At 41.7% G+C, this 17,134-nt stretch overlaps 1 protein-coding gene across 2 annotated transcripts in view; it reads left to right on the top strand.

Annotated features, from left to right (window-relative positions):
- The window catches only part of LRRTM4 (leucine rich repeat transmembrane neuronal 4), a 699,210-nt gene that overhangs the window by 377,990 nt on the left and 304,086 nt on the right, over positions 1-17,134 (top strand). For both annotated transcript variants that reach the window (XR_009632084.2, XM_060787220.2), the window contains exon 3: positions 4,836-4,895. Coding sequence is in view for 1 of the 2 variants with exons in the window: in XM_060787220.2 (XP_060643203.1) it covers positions 4,836-4,895 (60 nt within the window). In the remaining variant the exon portion in view is untranslated. The remainder of the gene's footprint in view (positions 1-4,835; positions 4,896-17,134) is intronic.

Genomic DNA, 17,134 nt, shown 5'->3' with positions numbered 1-17,134 from the left:
TCTCAAAGCACTGAGTGGACCTACCAGTAGGACTGTAGTCACTTCAGCTGGAGTTCTTAGATATTCAAAGCTGTTTTTCCCTCCGAAATTCCTCAAAGCTTTAGGGCTGTTTCCCTGGGAATCTTTGGAAATCCTTTTGCTCTTAAGACTGTTCTCCCCCGGGAAGTCTTAAGGGTTGAAGCCTTTGTACAGGAGAAGTCTGTACACGTCCTGTACATTGACTTTCCTTGCTGAGACTGACTGAAAATGACTCCCTTCCCTTCTCAATTGTCCTGAACAGGGGCAGAACCAAACTTAACTATGATGGACAGGGGGCCTGCCCTATAACTGCAAACTTTAACAGGAAGCCACCCTCTGCAGAATCCCAGACCTTCGACTGCAAGCAAACACTTAATACAGGGCAAATAAAGTGGGAGCTTCTAGTACAGCTATACCAGCACACCTTCCCATCTCTAAACAAGACTGTTCTTTAGTCTGTTTGAACATTGGCTTCATTGGAGTACCCTGTCAAGACTATTAACTGTTACAATACTTACTTACTTACTTACTTACTTACTTACTTAGGCGATCCCTCGTAGTCCGAGGATGATGGTCCTCCAAGTTCGGTGTCCTGGTGGTGGGTCCATAGGTGACTGTAGAGCCCTATTCTTGATCTGCATCTTCTCCCGCAGTGAGGGCATTGGTTTCCAGGTGGAAGGCGGTCTCGGAAGGGGTTGGCTTGATGCGCCTTCCTCTTGGCACGTTTCTCTCTTTCACCCTCCATTCATGCCTCTTCAAATTCTGCAGCACTGCTGGTCACAGCTGACCTCCAGCTGGAGCGCTCAAGGGCCAGGGCTTCCCGGTTCTCAGTGTCTATGCCAGAGTTTTTAAGGTTGGCTTTGGGCCCATCTTTAAATCTGTTACAATATGCTGTAGCCGAAAGAAATTGGAAGAATTCCCATTCCAGTTTCAAAGGGTTTTCCCCCTCCTTTTATTTGTTCCATTTAGATATTTAAATGCTTATATTTGTTAAATGCTTGTTTTCTTTTCCACACCTTATTTTCCATTCATGTTGTGTCTTTCCAGTTGTGTGTCTGTCCTCTTTCCCAGATTGCTGCCATCTTCCATGGCTCAACATTTAGAACTATGCTAGGCTGAACCATTTCATCTGGTTTACTTTTTTCTCACATCTCCATGCTACTCAGATGAAAGATCCCTATTCACTAGGCCTGGGTAACAACGCAAAAATTTGTTTCTAAAATCGATTTGTAATTGGGTTTTTTTTTTGTTTCGATATTTAAAATAATTACAAAATTTTCCAAAAAAAAAGTTCGGTATTTACGAAATTTCGTAAATATTTACAAAACATTTTGTAAAGATGGCGCCCGCCCTTTTTTTTTCAATATTTTTTAAATATTTTTTAAATTTAATTATTAATTTAGTAGAATAGGGAGGAGAAATTAAAATTATTATTAAGGAGGGAAGGCAAGCACTCACTCTGGCGGGCCCTCTCGCTCACCCCTCTCGCTCGCCCTCTTGCTCGCTTGCTCAGCCGGCGCTGAGAGAGGAGAGCTCCCAGCAAGCATCGGCAGGCGGCCATCTTACGTATTTCCGAAATGGACGGAAATACAAATTTTTTTGGCGCCTGCCGTTTTGATATTTAAAAACACTTCCAGGTTAAAAAAAAAGTTTTGTAATCGTTTCGTAATTCAAAAATTAACGAATTTTTTAACGAATTACGAATTAACGAAACGAATTGACCAGCCCTACTATTCACCTTTTAAACATAATAAACCAAGTAAACATGCAAATATAGTTCCACAGCATTGCTGCTTTCTTTGGGATGTAACTTGACATCTGCGTGAGACCTCTTGTCCAGTCTTACAAATGGGGCCATGCAGATATCAATATTTTGATATCACACCAGACTTCCCCTCTCTCCCTGTCCCCAGCATCTTTGTTTTTGACCCATTTTGCATAAGAAAAAGGACTAGAGATCTTGAGAATCTACCTACAATATTGTGCATATTTGGTCACTCCCAATAACTGTATTGACTAACTGGATTTCAGAATGTTTCTAAAGTCATCTCAAAGTATCTTGACAACCTTTGTGTAACTGTGTGCAAGGAAAAGCAAACTTGTTGAAGGCTTTCATGGCCGGAACCACTGGGTTGCTGTAACTTTTTTTGGGCTGTTCCAGAAGAATTCCCTCCTGATGTTTTGCATGCATCTATGGCAGGCATCCTCAGAGGTTGTGATCTCACAACCTCTGAGGATACCTGCCATAGATGCAGGTGAAATGTCAGGAGAGAATGCTTCTAGAACATGGTCACAAACTCCGAAAAACTTGCAGCAACCCAAAAACAAACTTGGGTAATAGTATGATAGCTGGATCCAGAAGATCTGAGCATTATGGAAATGCCGCATTGCTCCTTCGGGAGCGCTGTTTGTGCAAGAGAGACTTAGCTACTTAGCTACTGTAAACCAGGCTGTAGACAGATAATATAGAAGGAATGTAAGAGTTTTTTAATGGTGAAACCATAATCCTTACCCTAACCCTGAACTGTACCGTAACCCTAAGCCTAACCCCTTACCCAAACCCTTACCCTAACCCAAATCCTAAACCTTACTCTAACCTTTTCCCTTACCCTAACTCTGAACTGTACTGTAACCCTAAGCCTAACCGCTTACCCAAACCCTTACCCTAACCCAAACCTAAACATTACTCTAACCCTTAGCCTAACTCTGAACTGTACTGTAAGCCTAAGATTAACCCCTTACCCAAACCCTTACCCTAACCCAAACCCTAAACATTACTCTAACCCTTACCCTAACTCTGAACTGTACTGTAAGCCTAAGATTAACCCCTTACCCAAACCCTTACCCTAACCCAAACCCTAAACCTTACTTTAACCCTTACCCTAACCCTGAACCATACTGTAAGCCTAAGCCTAACTTCTTACCTTACTTTAACCCTTACCCTAACCCAAACCCTTAACCTTACTCTAACCCTGAACCGTACCATAAGTCTAAACTTAACCCTTTACCCTAACCCTTACCCTAACCCTAACCCAAACCCTAATCCTTACTGTGCTGGTACGGCTGTACCAGGAGCTCCAACTTTATTTGCTTTGTATCGAGTGTTTGCTTGCAGTCCAGGGTTTCAGACGTTCTGCGGAAAGGTGGTTTCCTTTGGTTGCAGTCATAGGGCAAGTCACCTGTCCATCATCATTAAGTTTTGGTTCCGCCCCTTGTTCAAGGCAATTGGGAAGGGAAGAGAGCCATTTTTAGTTAGTCTTAGTAAGGAAAGCTAATTTAGAGGACGTGTACAAGCTTCTCCTGTACAAAAGCTTCAACCCTTAAGACTTTCCGGGGGAGAACAGTCTTAAGAGCATCCAAAGATTTCCAGGGAAACAGCCCTAAAGCTTTGAGGAATTTCGGAAGGTAAACAGTTTGGAAGACCAAAGAACTCCAGCTGGAGAATCTACTGGCCTTACTGGTAGGTCTACTAGGTGCTCGAGACGCAGTTCGACCCGGTATCGGAGCCCACATCAGTAAGGCTTAGATTACAGTCAGCCTGGGAGAAGTTAAAAAGGGGATTTTCCTTTAAAGTAAAGAAACAGTTATTGAAGACAATTGCCTGTCCCTTGTGGACATGATTAGGAAGCCACCAGTTGCATAAAAGCCTGGAAGTATTTGTTTAACTTTTTTGAAGACAATAAAAGTTTCTGTTTGATTGTTCATTAATAAAGGACTTTGTTATGCTTTACAAGCCATCTAAAGACCATTTGTGGTGGAAAATCCTTGAGAACTTCTCTTCGGGGGCCCCTGCCTTCCCGCTGGGCTCAAGTTGCACGTCCTATTTTAAAGGCAATTCTTTACAGGCCCAGCGCGTGACAGAACACTTACCCTTACCTAACCCTTACCCTAACCCTGAGCCTAACTCCTTACCCAAACCCTTACCCTAACCCAAACCCTAATTCTTACTCTAACCCTTACCTTAATCCTTACCCTATCTCTGAACTGTACCATAAGCCTAAGCCTTACCTTACCCTATCTCTGAACCGTACTGTAAGCCTAAGCCTAAACCCTTACCCAAACCCTAAACCTTACTCTAACCCTGAACTGTACCATAAGCCTAAGCCTAACCCCTTAACCAAACCCTTACCCTAACCCTTACCCTTAGCCTAAACCATACTCTATCCGTAATCCCTAACCCTTACCCTCTGTAACCCTAACCCAAACCCTAACCCTTGCCCTAACCCCTACTCTAAGTGTCCCCCCTTTCTATACTTCCTTCACTCTCTCCACTCTTACTCCGCCCCCTCTCTTCTCTTATTCACAACCGCCATTGTGGCATCTCCGTAACACTTTGAGCTTCTGGGCCCAGCTATCATACTATCAACCAAACTTGTTTGGCAGAATCAGTTTTCAGAAGAATGTACAGAAGTTCATCACGATTTGTTCACCTCCCCATTTATAATGCATTTGGAAAGATCTCGGATCTATTCTTTGGAAGGGAATGAAGCCAGTGGGCCTCTCGATAATGTCGGGCCACAGATGTTCTTTCTGCATAATGGCTTGGTTGCTTGGCTAGCAAGACCAGAACAAACCACTCATTATACACATTTGGTGGCAGAGGTCAGGCTGGAAGAAGGATATGCCTTGATTTGCCAGAAATGAAATTGCTCAACTAAACTAATCAAGGGTGGGTTAATGAGAAATCTGGCAAATTATTGTTTAAACAGCTTCCATAGTTACAATTTACAGTAAATGTCTTGTAGCTTAGAAGGACTGCATATTTTGAACGAATAATAATGGAGCTGCATATTGTTTCCTTGTCATTATCTTCTCAGCTCTCCGGAGAAGTCCTGTTTCAAAAAGGAATTGTCATGGATGATTGTGCAGTGAATAAGGTAGGAATTCATTATCGCTAAGGCATTCTTCTTATTGTTATTCCTTATTATTTCATATTGATGAAGGCCACCTGAGGGTCATGGGTGAGATGACCTTGCATTTTCCTGGAGGGCTTATTCCTTCTTTTGCACTAGTAAATAATATCCGTAACAGAGAACATAACCATGATTATCCTAAAATAACAAGAGGTGACAAACTGACAGCATCTCTTGTTTAGTTACATGAACTAATTCTCTTGAGAGTTATTTGTGCTCAAATTGCCAGTTTTCAGACAGATATCCATGTGTCTTCTCCAGTGTAACTAAAATAGTAAGAGAATAACTGATTATGTCCTGGTTCAAAGTAATTTCATATACGAATATTCCATCTTGATGCTGAATCTATATATATAAAAAGGGAAAGGTCATTCAACGGGACAGCAAAATGCGAAAAACCCCTGACGGAAATTCACCAAATTTGCCATGCACATACCACAACCCACAAGGTATGCATGACACTCATTAAAATTCCAAACAACATTTCAACAAACGCACAATTACAAAAACCGAGCATGCGCAGTGCCCAGGGGAGGAAGTACACACGCAATGCACTCTGGGAACTGTAGTTCTAGAACGCGGCCTACCCGCTGACGCTGAAGCCCCAGCCTGGGAGTTGGAGTTCGGCCGGCTGTGCTCACTGGGGGCCAGGATGCTGCGCGACCAGTGGAGGCTGCCCGGGAGGCCCCCCCGGGCACCTTCCTGGCCCAGCCGGGAGAGGCCGCGGCCTGGCTCTGCTGAGGACAGCCCATTGGCCACCGCAATGCCCGGCCCAGGCCACCTCCGCACACCACCGTCTGGCTCCACCATCGGTGAGGAAGGGGAAGGAGGGAAGGAAGCGGGAGAGGGAAGGAAGGATGGAAATGAGGGGAAGGGGTGTAAGTAGCAAGGAAGGAAGGAAGGAAGGAAGGAAGGAAGGAAGGAAGGAAAGAAGGAAAGAAGGAAAGAAGGAAAGAAGGAAAGAAGGAAAGAAGGAAAGAAGGAAAGAAGGAAAGAAGGAAAGAAGGAAAGAAGGAAAGAAGGAAAGAAAGAAGAAAAGTGGGAAGGGGAAGGGAAGGTGAAGGAAGGAAGGAAGGAAGGAAGGAAGGAAGGAAGGAGAAGTTGAGAAGATATATGAAACAAGAAAGGAAGAAAAGAAAGAAGAAAGGGAGAGAAGAAGATGGGAAAGAAGGGAGAAAGGAAGGAAGAAGAAAGGCGGGAAGGGGAGATGTATGAAGGAAGTAAGGAAGGAGAAGTTGAAAAGATATATGAAAGAATAAAGGAAGGAAAGAAAGAAAGAAGAAAGGGAGAGAAGGAGGATGGGAAAGAATGGAGAAAGGAAGGAAGGAAAGAAAGGAAGGGAGGGAAGGTGTATGAAGGGAGGAAGGAGAAGTTGAGAAGGTATATGAAAGAAGAAAGGTGGGAAAGAAAGAATACAGAGAGAGAAGGAGGATGGGAAAGAAGGGAGAAAGGAAGGAAGGAGGAAAGGAAAGAAAGATAGAAAAAAGAAGAAAGGGAAGGGGAAGGGAAGGTGTCAAAAGGAAGGAAGGAAGGAAGTAAGTAAGGAAGGAAGGGGAATTTGGGAAGGGGAAGAGAGGAAAAAACCAAGGAAGAAGAGAAAGGGAGGGAAGAAAAGAAAAGAAAGAAAGAAAAGGAAGACTGGAAGTCAAAAGCGAAGGAAGGAAGGAAAGAGATAGAGAGGGAAGAAAGGAGAGAAAGAGGAAGGAAAATAAAAAGGGAGGAGGAAGGAAAGAGGAAGAGAAGGAAGGAGGAGAGAAGGAAAGAAAAAAGGGAAGGGAGGAAAGACGGAGCAAAGGAAGAAGAGAAAGAAGGAGAGAAAGAGGGAGGAAAGGAAAGAAATAAAGAGAAGGAAGGATGGGAGCAAAAAGCTAAGGAAGGAAGTAAACAGGTAGAGATGGAAGAGAGGAAATAAGAAAAGGAAATGAAGGAAGGACTGAAAGAAGGAGAGAAAGAGGGAGAGAAGGTTGGCCACAGCAACGCGTGGCAGGTAAAGCTAGTGGATTATATGGCAGTGTGCCGTCACACCCAGACACCTTAAAAAAATAAAACTGAGATGTGCTGCTCTCTGTCTGGGCGGACCGCTGGGATCTTTCTTTAGAAGCTTGAACTTTTTGAGTAACTGAGTCCACTCCAGGTATGAAACAGCAAGCAGGGTATTATTAACAAAGTCTTTGTAGACTTGGCAAGGCTTATCAACGTTACAAGCAGTCAACTGGTAAAGCATAGAGATGAGCTTTGTTGCATTCAGAGATTGAGTTAGCTTTCCTCCAAAGGTATAGTGAATTCTGAAATTCTTCTACCCTAACCCTGAGACCCTATGGTTGGAAAAAAAACAGGTCTTTCTTCCCTATCTCTGGCTTAGAGGTAGCGAGGCCTGTTGGAGCTAGGCAAAAGGGTTTATATATCTGTGGATATATCTGTCATTTTCTCCAACAGGCCTCACTACCTCTGAGGATGCTTGCCAAAGTGCAGGCGAAACGTCAGGAGAGAATGCCTCTAGACCATGGCCATACAGCCCGAAAAAACCTACAACAACCCATTTTTTTCTCTGTTTGAAGGATTTTGTCCCAGGTTGTGACTTTCAAATTGAAACCAACCTTTTTATCGTGTTTATAATAATCATTTATTTGCATATAATGTAGCCAAGTAGTAGTTTTGAATTCTTTTTTAATATTTTCATAAGATTTTAAGATTGTTGTGTTTTTAATTAATAAATCCTTATATGTTGGCCATAACGTCCAACCCAGTAATCTCCTCTGGTTCACTTCCATGGGAGATATCCATAGTGGAGTTTCCGAGTAGAAATTTTCTTTGTACTTTAACCATGTCCTCAATAGCGCTGATCTTATAAAGTGATTGCCAAAACCTTTCTCCTTCTTTTCACGATTATACCAAACTAAGAGTGCCATCCTGCCCTTAAATCAAAACCTTCTAGGGAGAGTAACTTCTCATTTTTTTTAATTTCATCCACTCTAGTGTCCATAATAAGGCACTCGCTTCATGATACAAACTTAAGTCCGGGAGACCAAAGCCACCCCGTGTTTTTTTATCTGTAAGCACCTTGAACTTAATTCAGAAACAAATCTTGACAAACTAATAAAATGGAAAGTTGAGAAGGAGAAAGGAATCGTGGGATTTATATACAAAATAATCGCGGAAATACAATACAACACAAAACACCTGATAGAAGTCTGGAAGGAGGAATTAAGTTGCAGTGAGAGAGAAATAGACAATTGGATAAAGTCAATTAATAAAATAAAACATCTAAAGATTAAGGAAATGCAACGGAAAATACTGACAAAATGGTATAGAACTCCTGTGCAATTGGCACATATTATGAGAACCTGCCCAAAACTATGTTGGCATAATTGCGGAAAAACTAGAACATACACCCACATGTGGTGGGAATGTGAAAAAATACTAAAGCTACATAAAATAATTAAGAAGGAAATGGAGGAGCAATTAGGGATAAATATAGAATGGAACAAGACTCATTTTTTCACTCAGAAAATAGAAGGCAAAGGGGGATTTAAAGAACGGGAGGAAATAATAAAATATATGATGGATGCAATTAAAGCCTCAGTTGCCCTAGACTGGAAGGACCACAAGAAATGGAAAATAAAAACTTAATATAAATATCTAGCTGACTACCTACTCCAAGATTATATTAGTGAAAGGAAAAGTTATTATAAGACAGCCCAAATCAGAAGGACCTGGGAGGCAAAATGGAAGAGTTTCATTTCCAGAATAAAGGGGAAAGATAGATATAAGGCGTTAAATAAGACTATCCTCATGATTGAACAATTGTATTAAGTATAGCAAGAGTAGTAAACTGTTCCTTGGTGGGTTGGTGGGGGGGGGGGATGGGGATGTGGTGGTGGTGGGATTGGGGAAAATACTTGTATTTTGACTGCTGAATTTTGAAGATTGTATGTTTCTGTGTGTGTGTGTGTGCATGTCTTAGGTGATCCAAAAAAAAAGGTTCAAAACTAGTTTCGGATGATTTCGGATGATTTTGAAATGATTTCCGAAATTTTAATGAAAAAAGATAGGAAATATCAGGAAATCCGAATTGCTTCATTTGCTTTGTTAATGGGAGGTGCCCCTCCCTCCCTCCAGAACCGTTGAGCAATTTTGGCAAAGCCTAACAAATAGTTTTAAAATCTCGCTGTTTCCCTTCCTTCCATTGTGGCGAGCTGTGATGCAGAGGGACGAGGTGGGTGTGGCTAAGCACAGCTCTACTTGAAGGCCGCTGGGGGCGTGGCCTTCAAGAAGAGCTGTGCTTAGCCACACCCACCTCATCCCTCTGCATCGTAGCTCGCCGCCAGGGAAGGAAGGGAAACCGCGAGATTTTAAAACCGTTTGTTAGGCTTTACCAAAATTGCTTAATGGTCTTAAAATTAAAATAACTGTGGGAGACATCTGAAAATAATTCTGAACAATGGGTAAGTGGTTTCAGTTCGGAACTGCTCCTCCCACTATTCCTGCATGGCACAAAATTGATTCAAAAGTGAATTTAATCCAAATTAATTACGATTTTAGAAGATTCCAAACGAACTTGCCCAAGCTTATATATATATATATATATATATATATATATATATATATATATATATATTAGGCTTGGGTAACCATGGAAAAATTTGGTTCTAAACTCGTTTCGTTTTTAGGGGGGCCCTTGTGTTTCGTTTTTTTAAAGAATTCCGAAATTTTCCTTTAAAAAAGTTCGAAATATACGAAATTTCATAAAATTACGAATCGATTCATTAATGGCGGACGCAATTGCACAATATGCTAAAAAACCCTCCAAATGGGACAGGGGGAACTTCTGAAGCTTCCCTCTCCCTCTGTTGTTGACTGTTGGTGTGATAATTTATTTTTTTATCACTGTTAAAACAAACAACAACTATAAAACTTGCACCAGACATACGGAAATAATTACAAAACAATTATGAAACAATTTCGAAACAATTTTGAACCAATAATGAAACAATTACGAAACAATACGAAATAAATTGGAAAAATTGTTTCGATTTTTAATTACTCCTCACACTATTCCTGCATGGCTCAATATTGGATTGTAAGCTAATTTAAATACGAATTAATAACGAATTACGAAATTAACGAACGAAACCGCCCAAGCCTAATACATACATATATATATATATATATATATATATATATATATATATATATTAAAAGCAATTAAAAATGTAAGCTACCTTGAGTCCCCTTTGGGATAGAGAAAGGCAAGATATAAATAGGGCAAATACATACACATACATATATAAATTCAGAAACCGGATCTCTATAATGAAGAAGCAAGATCCTGGGATTTAATATTTGTTTTTTAATATGTCTGGTGGATTATTAGGGGTGGTGATCTTATTAGGAATGCAATGAAGTAGCATGCGCCATACTGTCTATTCCAGCATTAGAAATCTTACATATTTCTTTAGGTTCTGTTGTTCCAATGACGAAACCAGTGAAAGCTCTGGAATGAGGTTTATTCTAGCCTGGAGTGCAAAGGAATTCAGTGGCTTCATCATTCTCACCCCAATTACCCTTTGCACTCTTTTGAGGACTTCTTACGAGTCAGAATGCACCTTGCCCCATTAATCTGCACATTTGCAAAGCTTTCAGTGAATCCTACAGAAAGGGAATACATACAAAGCCTGGCATGTCCTTTTAAAGAGCTAAAACGCTTGCAGCTGAAAAATTTACAAAACATACTTTGACCAGTGGGGGAAATACATGCAAACAATGTGGTCTTCAAAGAGTGTTGGTAAACACACACATTATGGAAGAGGTATAGGGAAATGTGTACTAATTAGGCTTGGGCGGTTTCGTTCGTTAATTTCGTAATTCGTTATTAATTTGTATTTAAATTAGCTTACAATCCAATATTGAGCCATGCTGGAATAGTGTGAGGAGTAATTAAGATTCGAAACAATTTTTTCAATTTATTTCGTAATTATTTCAAAATTATTTCGTAATTAATTCGTAATTAATTCGTAATTATTTCGTAATTATTTTCGCATGTCTGGTGCAAGTTTTATAGTTGTTGTTTGTTTTATCACACCAACAGTCAACAACAGAGGGAGAGGGAAGTTTCAGAAGTTCCCCCTGTCCCATTTGGAGGTTTTTTTAGCATATTGTGCAATCTCGTCCGCCATTAACGAATCGATTTGTAATTTTACGAAATTTCATAAATTTCGAATTTTTTTAAAGGAAATTTTCAGAATTATTTTTAAAAAATGAAACACAAGGGCCCCCTAAAAACAAAACGAGTTTAGAACCAAATTTTTCCGTGGTTACCCAAGCCTAGTACTAATGCAGGATGAAGGGAAAAAAAAACGGTTTTAGACTGATATAACATGACATGGAAATAGAATATGGAGCAATATAGTAACAGGATGTCATGAATGACTTTTCAATAACTTTGAAACGTACGTACTTTTTATTGCAATTTCCAGTGTGGGAGAGTACATCAGATTACAGAAAAACATTTAGACAAAAAATTACATTGAACATACAGATTCTATGCAACTACATTGTATTCACAAACATTGGTTAACAAACAAAAAAAGGGGGGAATTACATTTTTACTCAACATTCACACACATGTTCATCCTCATGCACCCAAATATTCTCCCTCCTTGGAAAAGCACCTGTTAGGCCAGACCCTGCTTTCCTGTAGTCTGTCAATGCATAGTTCCATAACACCAATATTTCAAAACGCCAAAATGCCAAAAATTATTTCCCTAAGAACTAGGGCTGGGTAACCATGGAAAAATTTGTTTCTAAACTCGATTCGTTTCCAGGGAGCACTAGCGTTTCCAAATTCTAAATACTTCCAAAATTTTGAGATTTCAAAGTTTCGTTATTTACGAAATTTCGTTAATTTCGAATCGATTCATTAATGGCGGACACGATTGCGCAATATGCTAAAAAAAACCCCCTCCAAATGGGACAGGGGGAACTTCTGAAGCTTCCCTCTCCCTCTGTTGTTGACTGTTGGTGTGATAAAACAAACAACAACTATAAAAATTGCACCAGACATGCGAAAATAATTATGAAATAATTACGAAAAAATTACGAAATAATTTCGAAATAATAACAAAATAATTACGAAATAAATTGAAAAAATTGTTTCCAATCTAATTTACTCCTCACACTATTCCTGCATGGCTCAATATTGGATCGTAAGCTAATTTAAATACGAATTAATAATGAATTACGAAATTAACGAACGAAACCGCCCAGCCCTACTAAGAACAATGTTAAGGGCCAGATAGCTGTTTTCCATACAGCAGAATCTGACTACCTGCACAAAACCTAATACCCCAAAAGCGCACTTCTTCCTCTTCCCTTGAGAAAGAAGCCCCAAAGTGACCAGATTGCTCCCGTGCAAATCTGCCACTATCCATAGTACACTATCTCTCTCCTTCCCATGGAGCAGAGCATAGTGGGTGAACCAGACTCCTCAGGTTAGTCACACTTTGAGCATTATTAGTCTTTTATAAGAATATTCTGCAGAGCATGGCACGTGGATGTTGCACCTCAGAATAGATTCACCTTGCTGAAATCACCAGAACTGCACACAGACTGAATTCTATGTAGTTTATTAAAAAGTGAAAGATGAAAAGTTTAAAAAGCAAATACAATAAAACTGTAAAGCACTGTAAAGCAGAATTCCAAATGGCACCAATGAAACAAAGTCCTATGAGAACATGACAAATCCCAAGACTATGGACACAGGAAAATGAGCACAAGCTGCTTGGTTGAGTGAGAAGTTGGTCTGACAAAGGTTTGTTTTCAAACACACTGCTTAATTTATTTATTTATTTATTTACAGCTTTTATATTCCGCCCTTCTCACCCCGCAGGGGACTCAGGGCGGATTACAGTGTACACGTATATGGCAAACATTCAATGCCTATTTTTGACATACAAACATATACAGACACACACAGAGGCTATTTAACTTTTTCTGGCCACCAGGGGAGCTGTTGCTTTCATAGTTCATCAGCGACGCTGATGAAGCACTTCTGCATTCCCCGCATGGTTCCCCGTTGGAATGCTTTGCTGGAGTCTTCTTTATGGCCTCATAAATCGGTTAAGTTAACTTCCCACACTTTTAGGTGGTACCTAATTTTCCTACTTGTCAGATGCAACTGTCTTTCGGGTTGTAAAGGTCGACAACAGACTACACACAATTGGTTGGAAACCCACTCCAACCTGGGCTGGCTTCAAACTCATGACCTTTTGGTCAGAGTGATCTTAATGCAGCTGACACTCAGCCAGCTGCGCCACAATACCCTTTGCAATACATGAAAGCATTTCTTTAGCCTCTGACCTCCTTCTTGTTGGCTATTCTCACACTCCTTCGAACTCTGAATTCCAAATGGTCAGCCCGATCTAAGATTCCTGTTTCATCAAGATCAGGCTGCTCATTAGTGTCAGCCTGGTTGCCTTCCTGCTTACTATCAGGCTGAGAACTGTCCTCCTTTTCTGAGTCAATTTGCACCTGGCTAGTTTCAGTATTAAAAACATCATTCCCTGCTGTGGGAAACTGAACTTGCACACCCTGTTCCTCATTGTCTACAACAGGAACATTTTGAACCTGATTGTGAACTTGAATCCCATCATCCTCGTCAGAGTCACTCTGAAACCTCATCTGAGTCACAACACTATCAGTCTGTGTCTGTGGTTCCAGCTGAGTCACAACAGTGGAACAAACTCCTCAGTCTGCCACACTTTAATCATTATTAGATTGAGTCTTTTATAGGGATATTCTGCTGATGTAGTCCCAAAATTGTAAATTAATGATAGACGTCTTCCATCCTGGATCCATCTCAGTTTCCTGGCCAGATGTTGATCTTATTGATTGATGTTGATCTTATGTTGACTTTAGGCCTGTGCGGTTTCGTTCGTTAATTCGTTATTTCGTAATTAAATCGTTATTTTTACCATATCCGACGCGATTTCAAAACACATTTTCAAACCCGGAAGGGTTTAAAAATATCGAAACAGCAGCCCCATATATTTTACAAGCTTCAGCTCGTGTCGTTAATGGGATGGAGGCTGCTGAGTGCTGCTGGTGCTTGGGAGCCAATCCGGCGCTCCCAAGCACCCCAGCAGTGCACCGTGGCAGGAGCCGGAGCCGATTGGATGGCGCGCGCGCGCTCACCCTTACAACCGGCCTCCGCGCGCCATCCAATCGGCTCCGGCTCCTGCGCCCTCCTCCTCCTCCTCCCAGCTGTGTTGCAGGAAGTGTCAGGAGGAGGAGGAGGAGGAGGAGGAGGAGGAGGATGGCGCGCGGAGGCCGGTTGTAAGGGTGAGCGCGCGCGCGCCATCCAATCGGCTCCGGCTCCTGCGCCCTCCTCCTCCTCCTCCCAGCTGTGTTGCAGGAAGTGTCAGGAGGAGGAGGAGGAGGACGCAGGAGCCGGAGCCGATTGGATGGCGCGCGCGCGCTCACCCTTACAACCGGCCTCCGCGCGCCATCCTCCTCCTCCTCCTCCTCCTCCTCCTCCTCCTCCTGACACTTCCTGCAACACAGCTGGGAGGAGGAGGAGGAGGAGGAGGAGGAGGAGGATGGCGCGCGGAGGCCGGTTGTAAGGGTGAGCGCGCGCGCGCCATCCAATCGGCTCCGGCTCCTGCGCCCTCCTCCTCCTCCTCCCAGCTGTGTTGCAGGAAGTGTCAGGAGGAGGAGGAGTAGGAGGAGGACGCAGGAGCCGGAGCCGATTGGATGGCGCGCGCGCGCTCACCCTTACAACCGGCCTCTGCGCGCCATCCAATCGGCTCCGGCTCCTGCGCCCTCCTCCTCCTCCTCCTCCTCCTGACACTTCCTGCAACACAGCTGGGAGGAGGAGGAGGAGGAGGATGGCGCGCGGAGGCCGGTTGTAAGGGTGAGCGCGCGCGCGAGGAGGAGGAGGAGGAGGGCGCAGGAGCCGGAGCCGATTGGATGGCGCGCGGAGGCCGGTTGTGTGAGTTTTCAGGGCTGTATGTATGACCATGTTCCAGAAGCATTCTCTCCTGACATTTTGCCCACATCTATGGCAGGCATCCTCAGAGGTCTGTTGGAAACTAGGCAAATGGAGTTTAAAAAATGTTTTGTAAATATTTACAAAATTTCGTAAATAACAAAACATTTTTTTTGGAAAGTTTTGTAAATATTTTAAATAACGAAACAAAAAAACACCCCAATTACAAATCGATTTTAGAAACAAATTTTTTCTTGATCAAACAGGCCTAGTTGACTTCCTTCTTAACATTGTAAACATTTCTGCTTTCCCTGTCCCAATTCTTATCAGAGTTTTCAGGTCTTATTAGCAACTTTTAATTACAGCCCAGCAAGCAGGAAGTTAGTTATTGCAGGCCTGGGTCTTTTACTGCTGTTTCCAAAATTATTAGCTCCTTGCATCCATTCATCTTCCATTCTTCCATTCATTCCCACACATCATATTAAATAAATTCACAGTTATAAAATCTGCACATTATTTTTTGTGACAAGGATATTTATATTCTAGTTCTTGTAATTTTGAAGGGAAAGGAACAATGAATGCAGCTCCATAAACATGTTATAAACATAACCTTTCTTCCCACATGAGTTTTCTTCTATATTTAGGGAGTTTCAAATGCCTTGGTCTCATTTCCACTCACCACTGAGTTAACTATTATGCATCAGTATCACTTTGCTCATAGAGACCACAAGGGTCATTGTGCTGTTGCATGCTGGGCCTGTGCATAAGACTGTGGACAGGACATAAATTCTGTGTGCCCAACAGGACGCCGGGGCTACCTCAGATTAAAGGCTTTTGGATTTCCTTAAAACAGAGTCTTTTGATTGCTTAAAGGTTCAACAAAGTTCTTTATTACTGAAAACAAAGACGTACTTTAAGGCTTTCTTAACAGTCTATTGGCTCTCTCTTAATCTTGTCCACAGGGAACAGGCACTATCTTCATAACTAACTAATGGGGAAATCCTTAACCTCTTATCTGGGCAGTCTGTCTTTTCCTTTGTTGGTGTGGAGCCCCTACACCCGGTACCAACTGCTTCTGGCTGCCGCGAGTGACCCTTACCAAGCAGAGCTTTGTAGACTTCCAAGGGAAAAGAAGGTGTTCAGGTTTCTGTGATGGCTGACTGAAGTCCCTCAGCAAAGAAGCTGTAGGGCTGCATGACCCCGGCCAAGCTGTGGGCTGTATATCTCCCTGGCCAAGCCGTAAAAGACGAAGCTTTCTACAGGAGCTCTTGGTTTTATGTCCTGTGTGAAAGGCTTCTCTGTGTGGACTGAACTCAAAATGCCTCCTATTTCCTCCAAAACCCAAAAAGGGGGTGGGACCAGGGAACCTAACTATAATTGACAGGTGGTTTGCCCTATGATTGCAGCCAAAAGAAGCCACCTATCTGCAGAATCCCTGAAACTTAGGACTATAGCAAACATTAAATGCAACGCAAACAAAATTGGAGCTCCTGGTGCAGTTGTACCTGCACAGTCATTGAATCCAATCCCATGTCATTCAGGAATACACAACCAATTCCCCAACCAACCCAACATGGGCATCCAGTATATGTTTGAAAACCTCCAAAAGAAGCAGTTGAGATTCACTCTGGCTGCACCTTTTTTTAATAATTCACAAATCTAGAGCTCAACAACAGGAAGGTTATTCTTATACAAACAAATTTGGAAGAACGATCAAATGGTAATCCTTATTCCTTCATAACAAACATGCTCACAGTTATATTCTGTTTGATTATTTAGATTGCTCCACATCTGCATTTTTTCAGATGCTTTCAAACATTTATTTTCTTTATAAAGCCATCATTGTCTGTCAGCTAATTAATATTTCTCTTAGTAAGATTTGCTGTGGCCCAGTCTGTGTATATGTGTTTTGTGTGTGTATATATGTGTGTGTGTATGTTTGTGTATATGTATATATTAGGGCTGGGCGGTTTCATTCGTTAATTTCGTAATTTGTTATTAATCCGTATTTAAATTAGCTTACGATCTGATATTGAGCCATGCAGGAGCAATTAAAAATCGAAACAAATTTTTCAATTTATTTCGTAATTGTTTCGTAATTGGTTTGAAATTGTTTCGAAATTGTTTCGAAATTGTTTCGAAATTGTTTCGTAATTGTTTCCGTATGTCTGGTGCAAGTTTTAGGGTTGTTGTTTGTTTTATCAGTGATTAAAAATAA

This window comes from Anolis sagrei, chromosome 7, assembly GCF_037176765.1.
Source record: "Anolis sagrei isolate rAnoSag1 chromosome 7, rAnoSag1.mat, whole genome shotgun sequence".
In the NCBI taxonomy this organism is placed as follows: domain Eukaryota; kingdom Metazoa; phylum Chordata; class Lepidosauria; order Squamata; family Dactyloidae; genus Anolis; species Anolis sagrei.
Note: the sequence above shows the minus strand (reverse complement) of the source record. Positions and strands in the feature narration are given on the sequence as shown.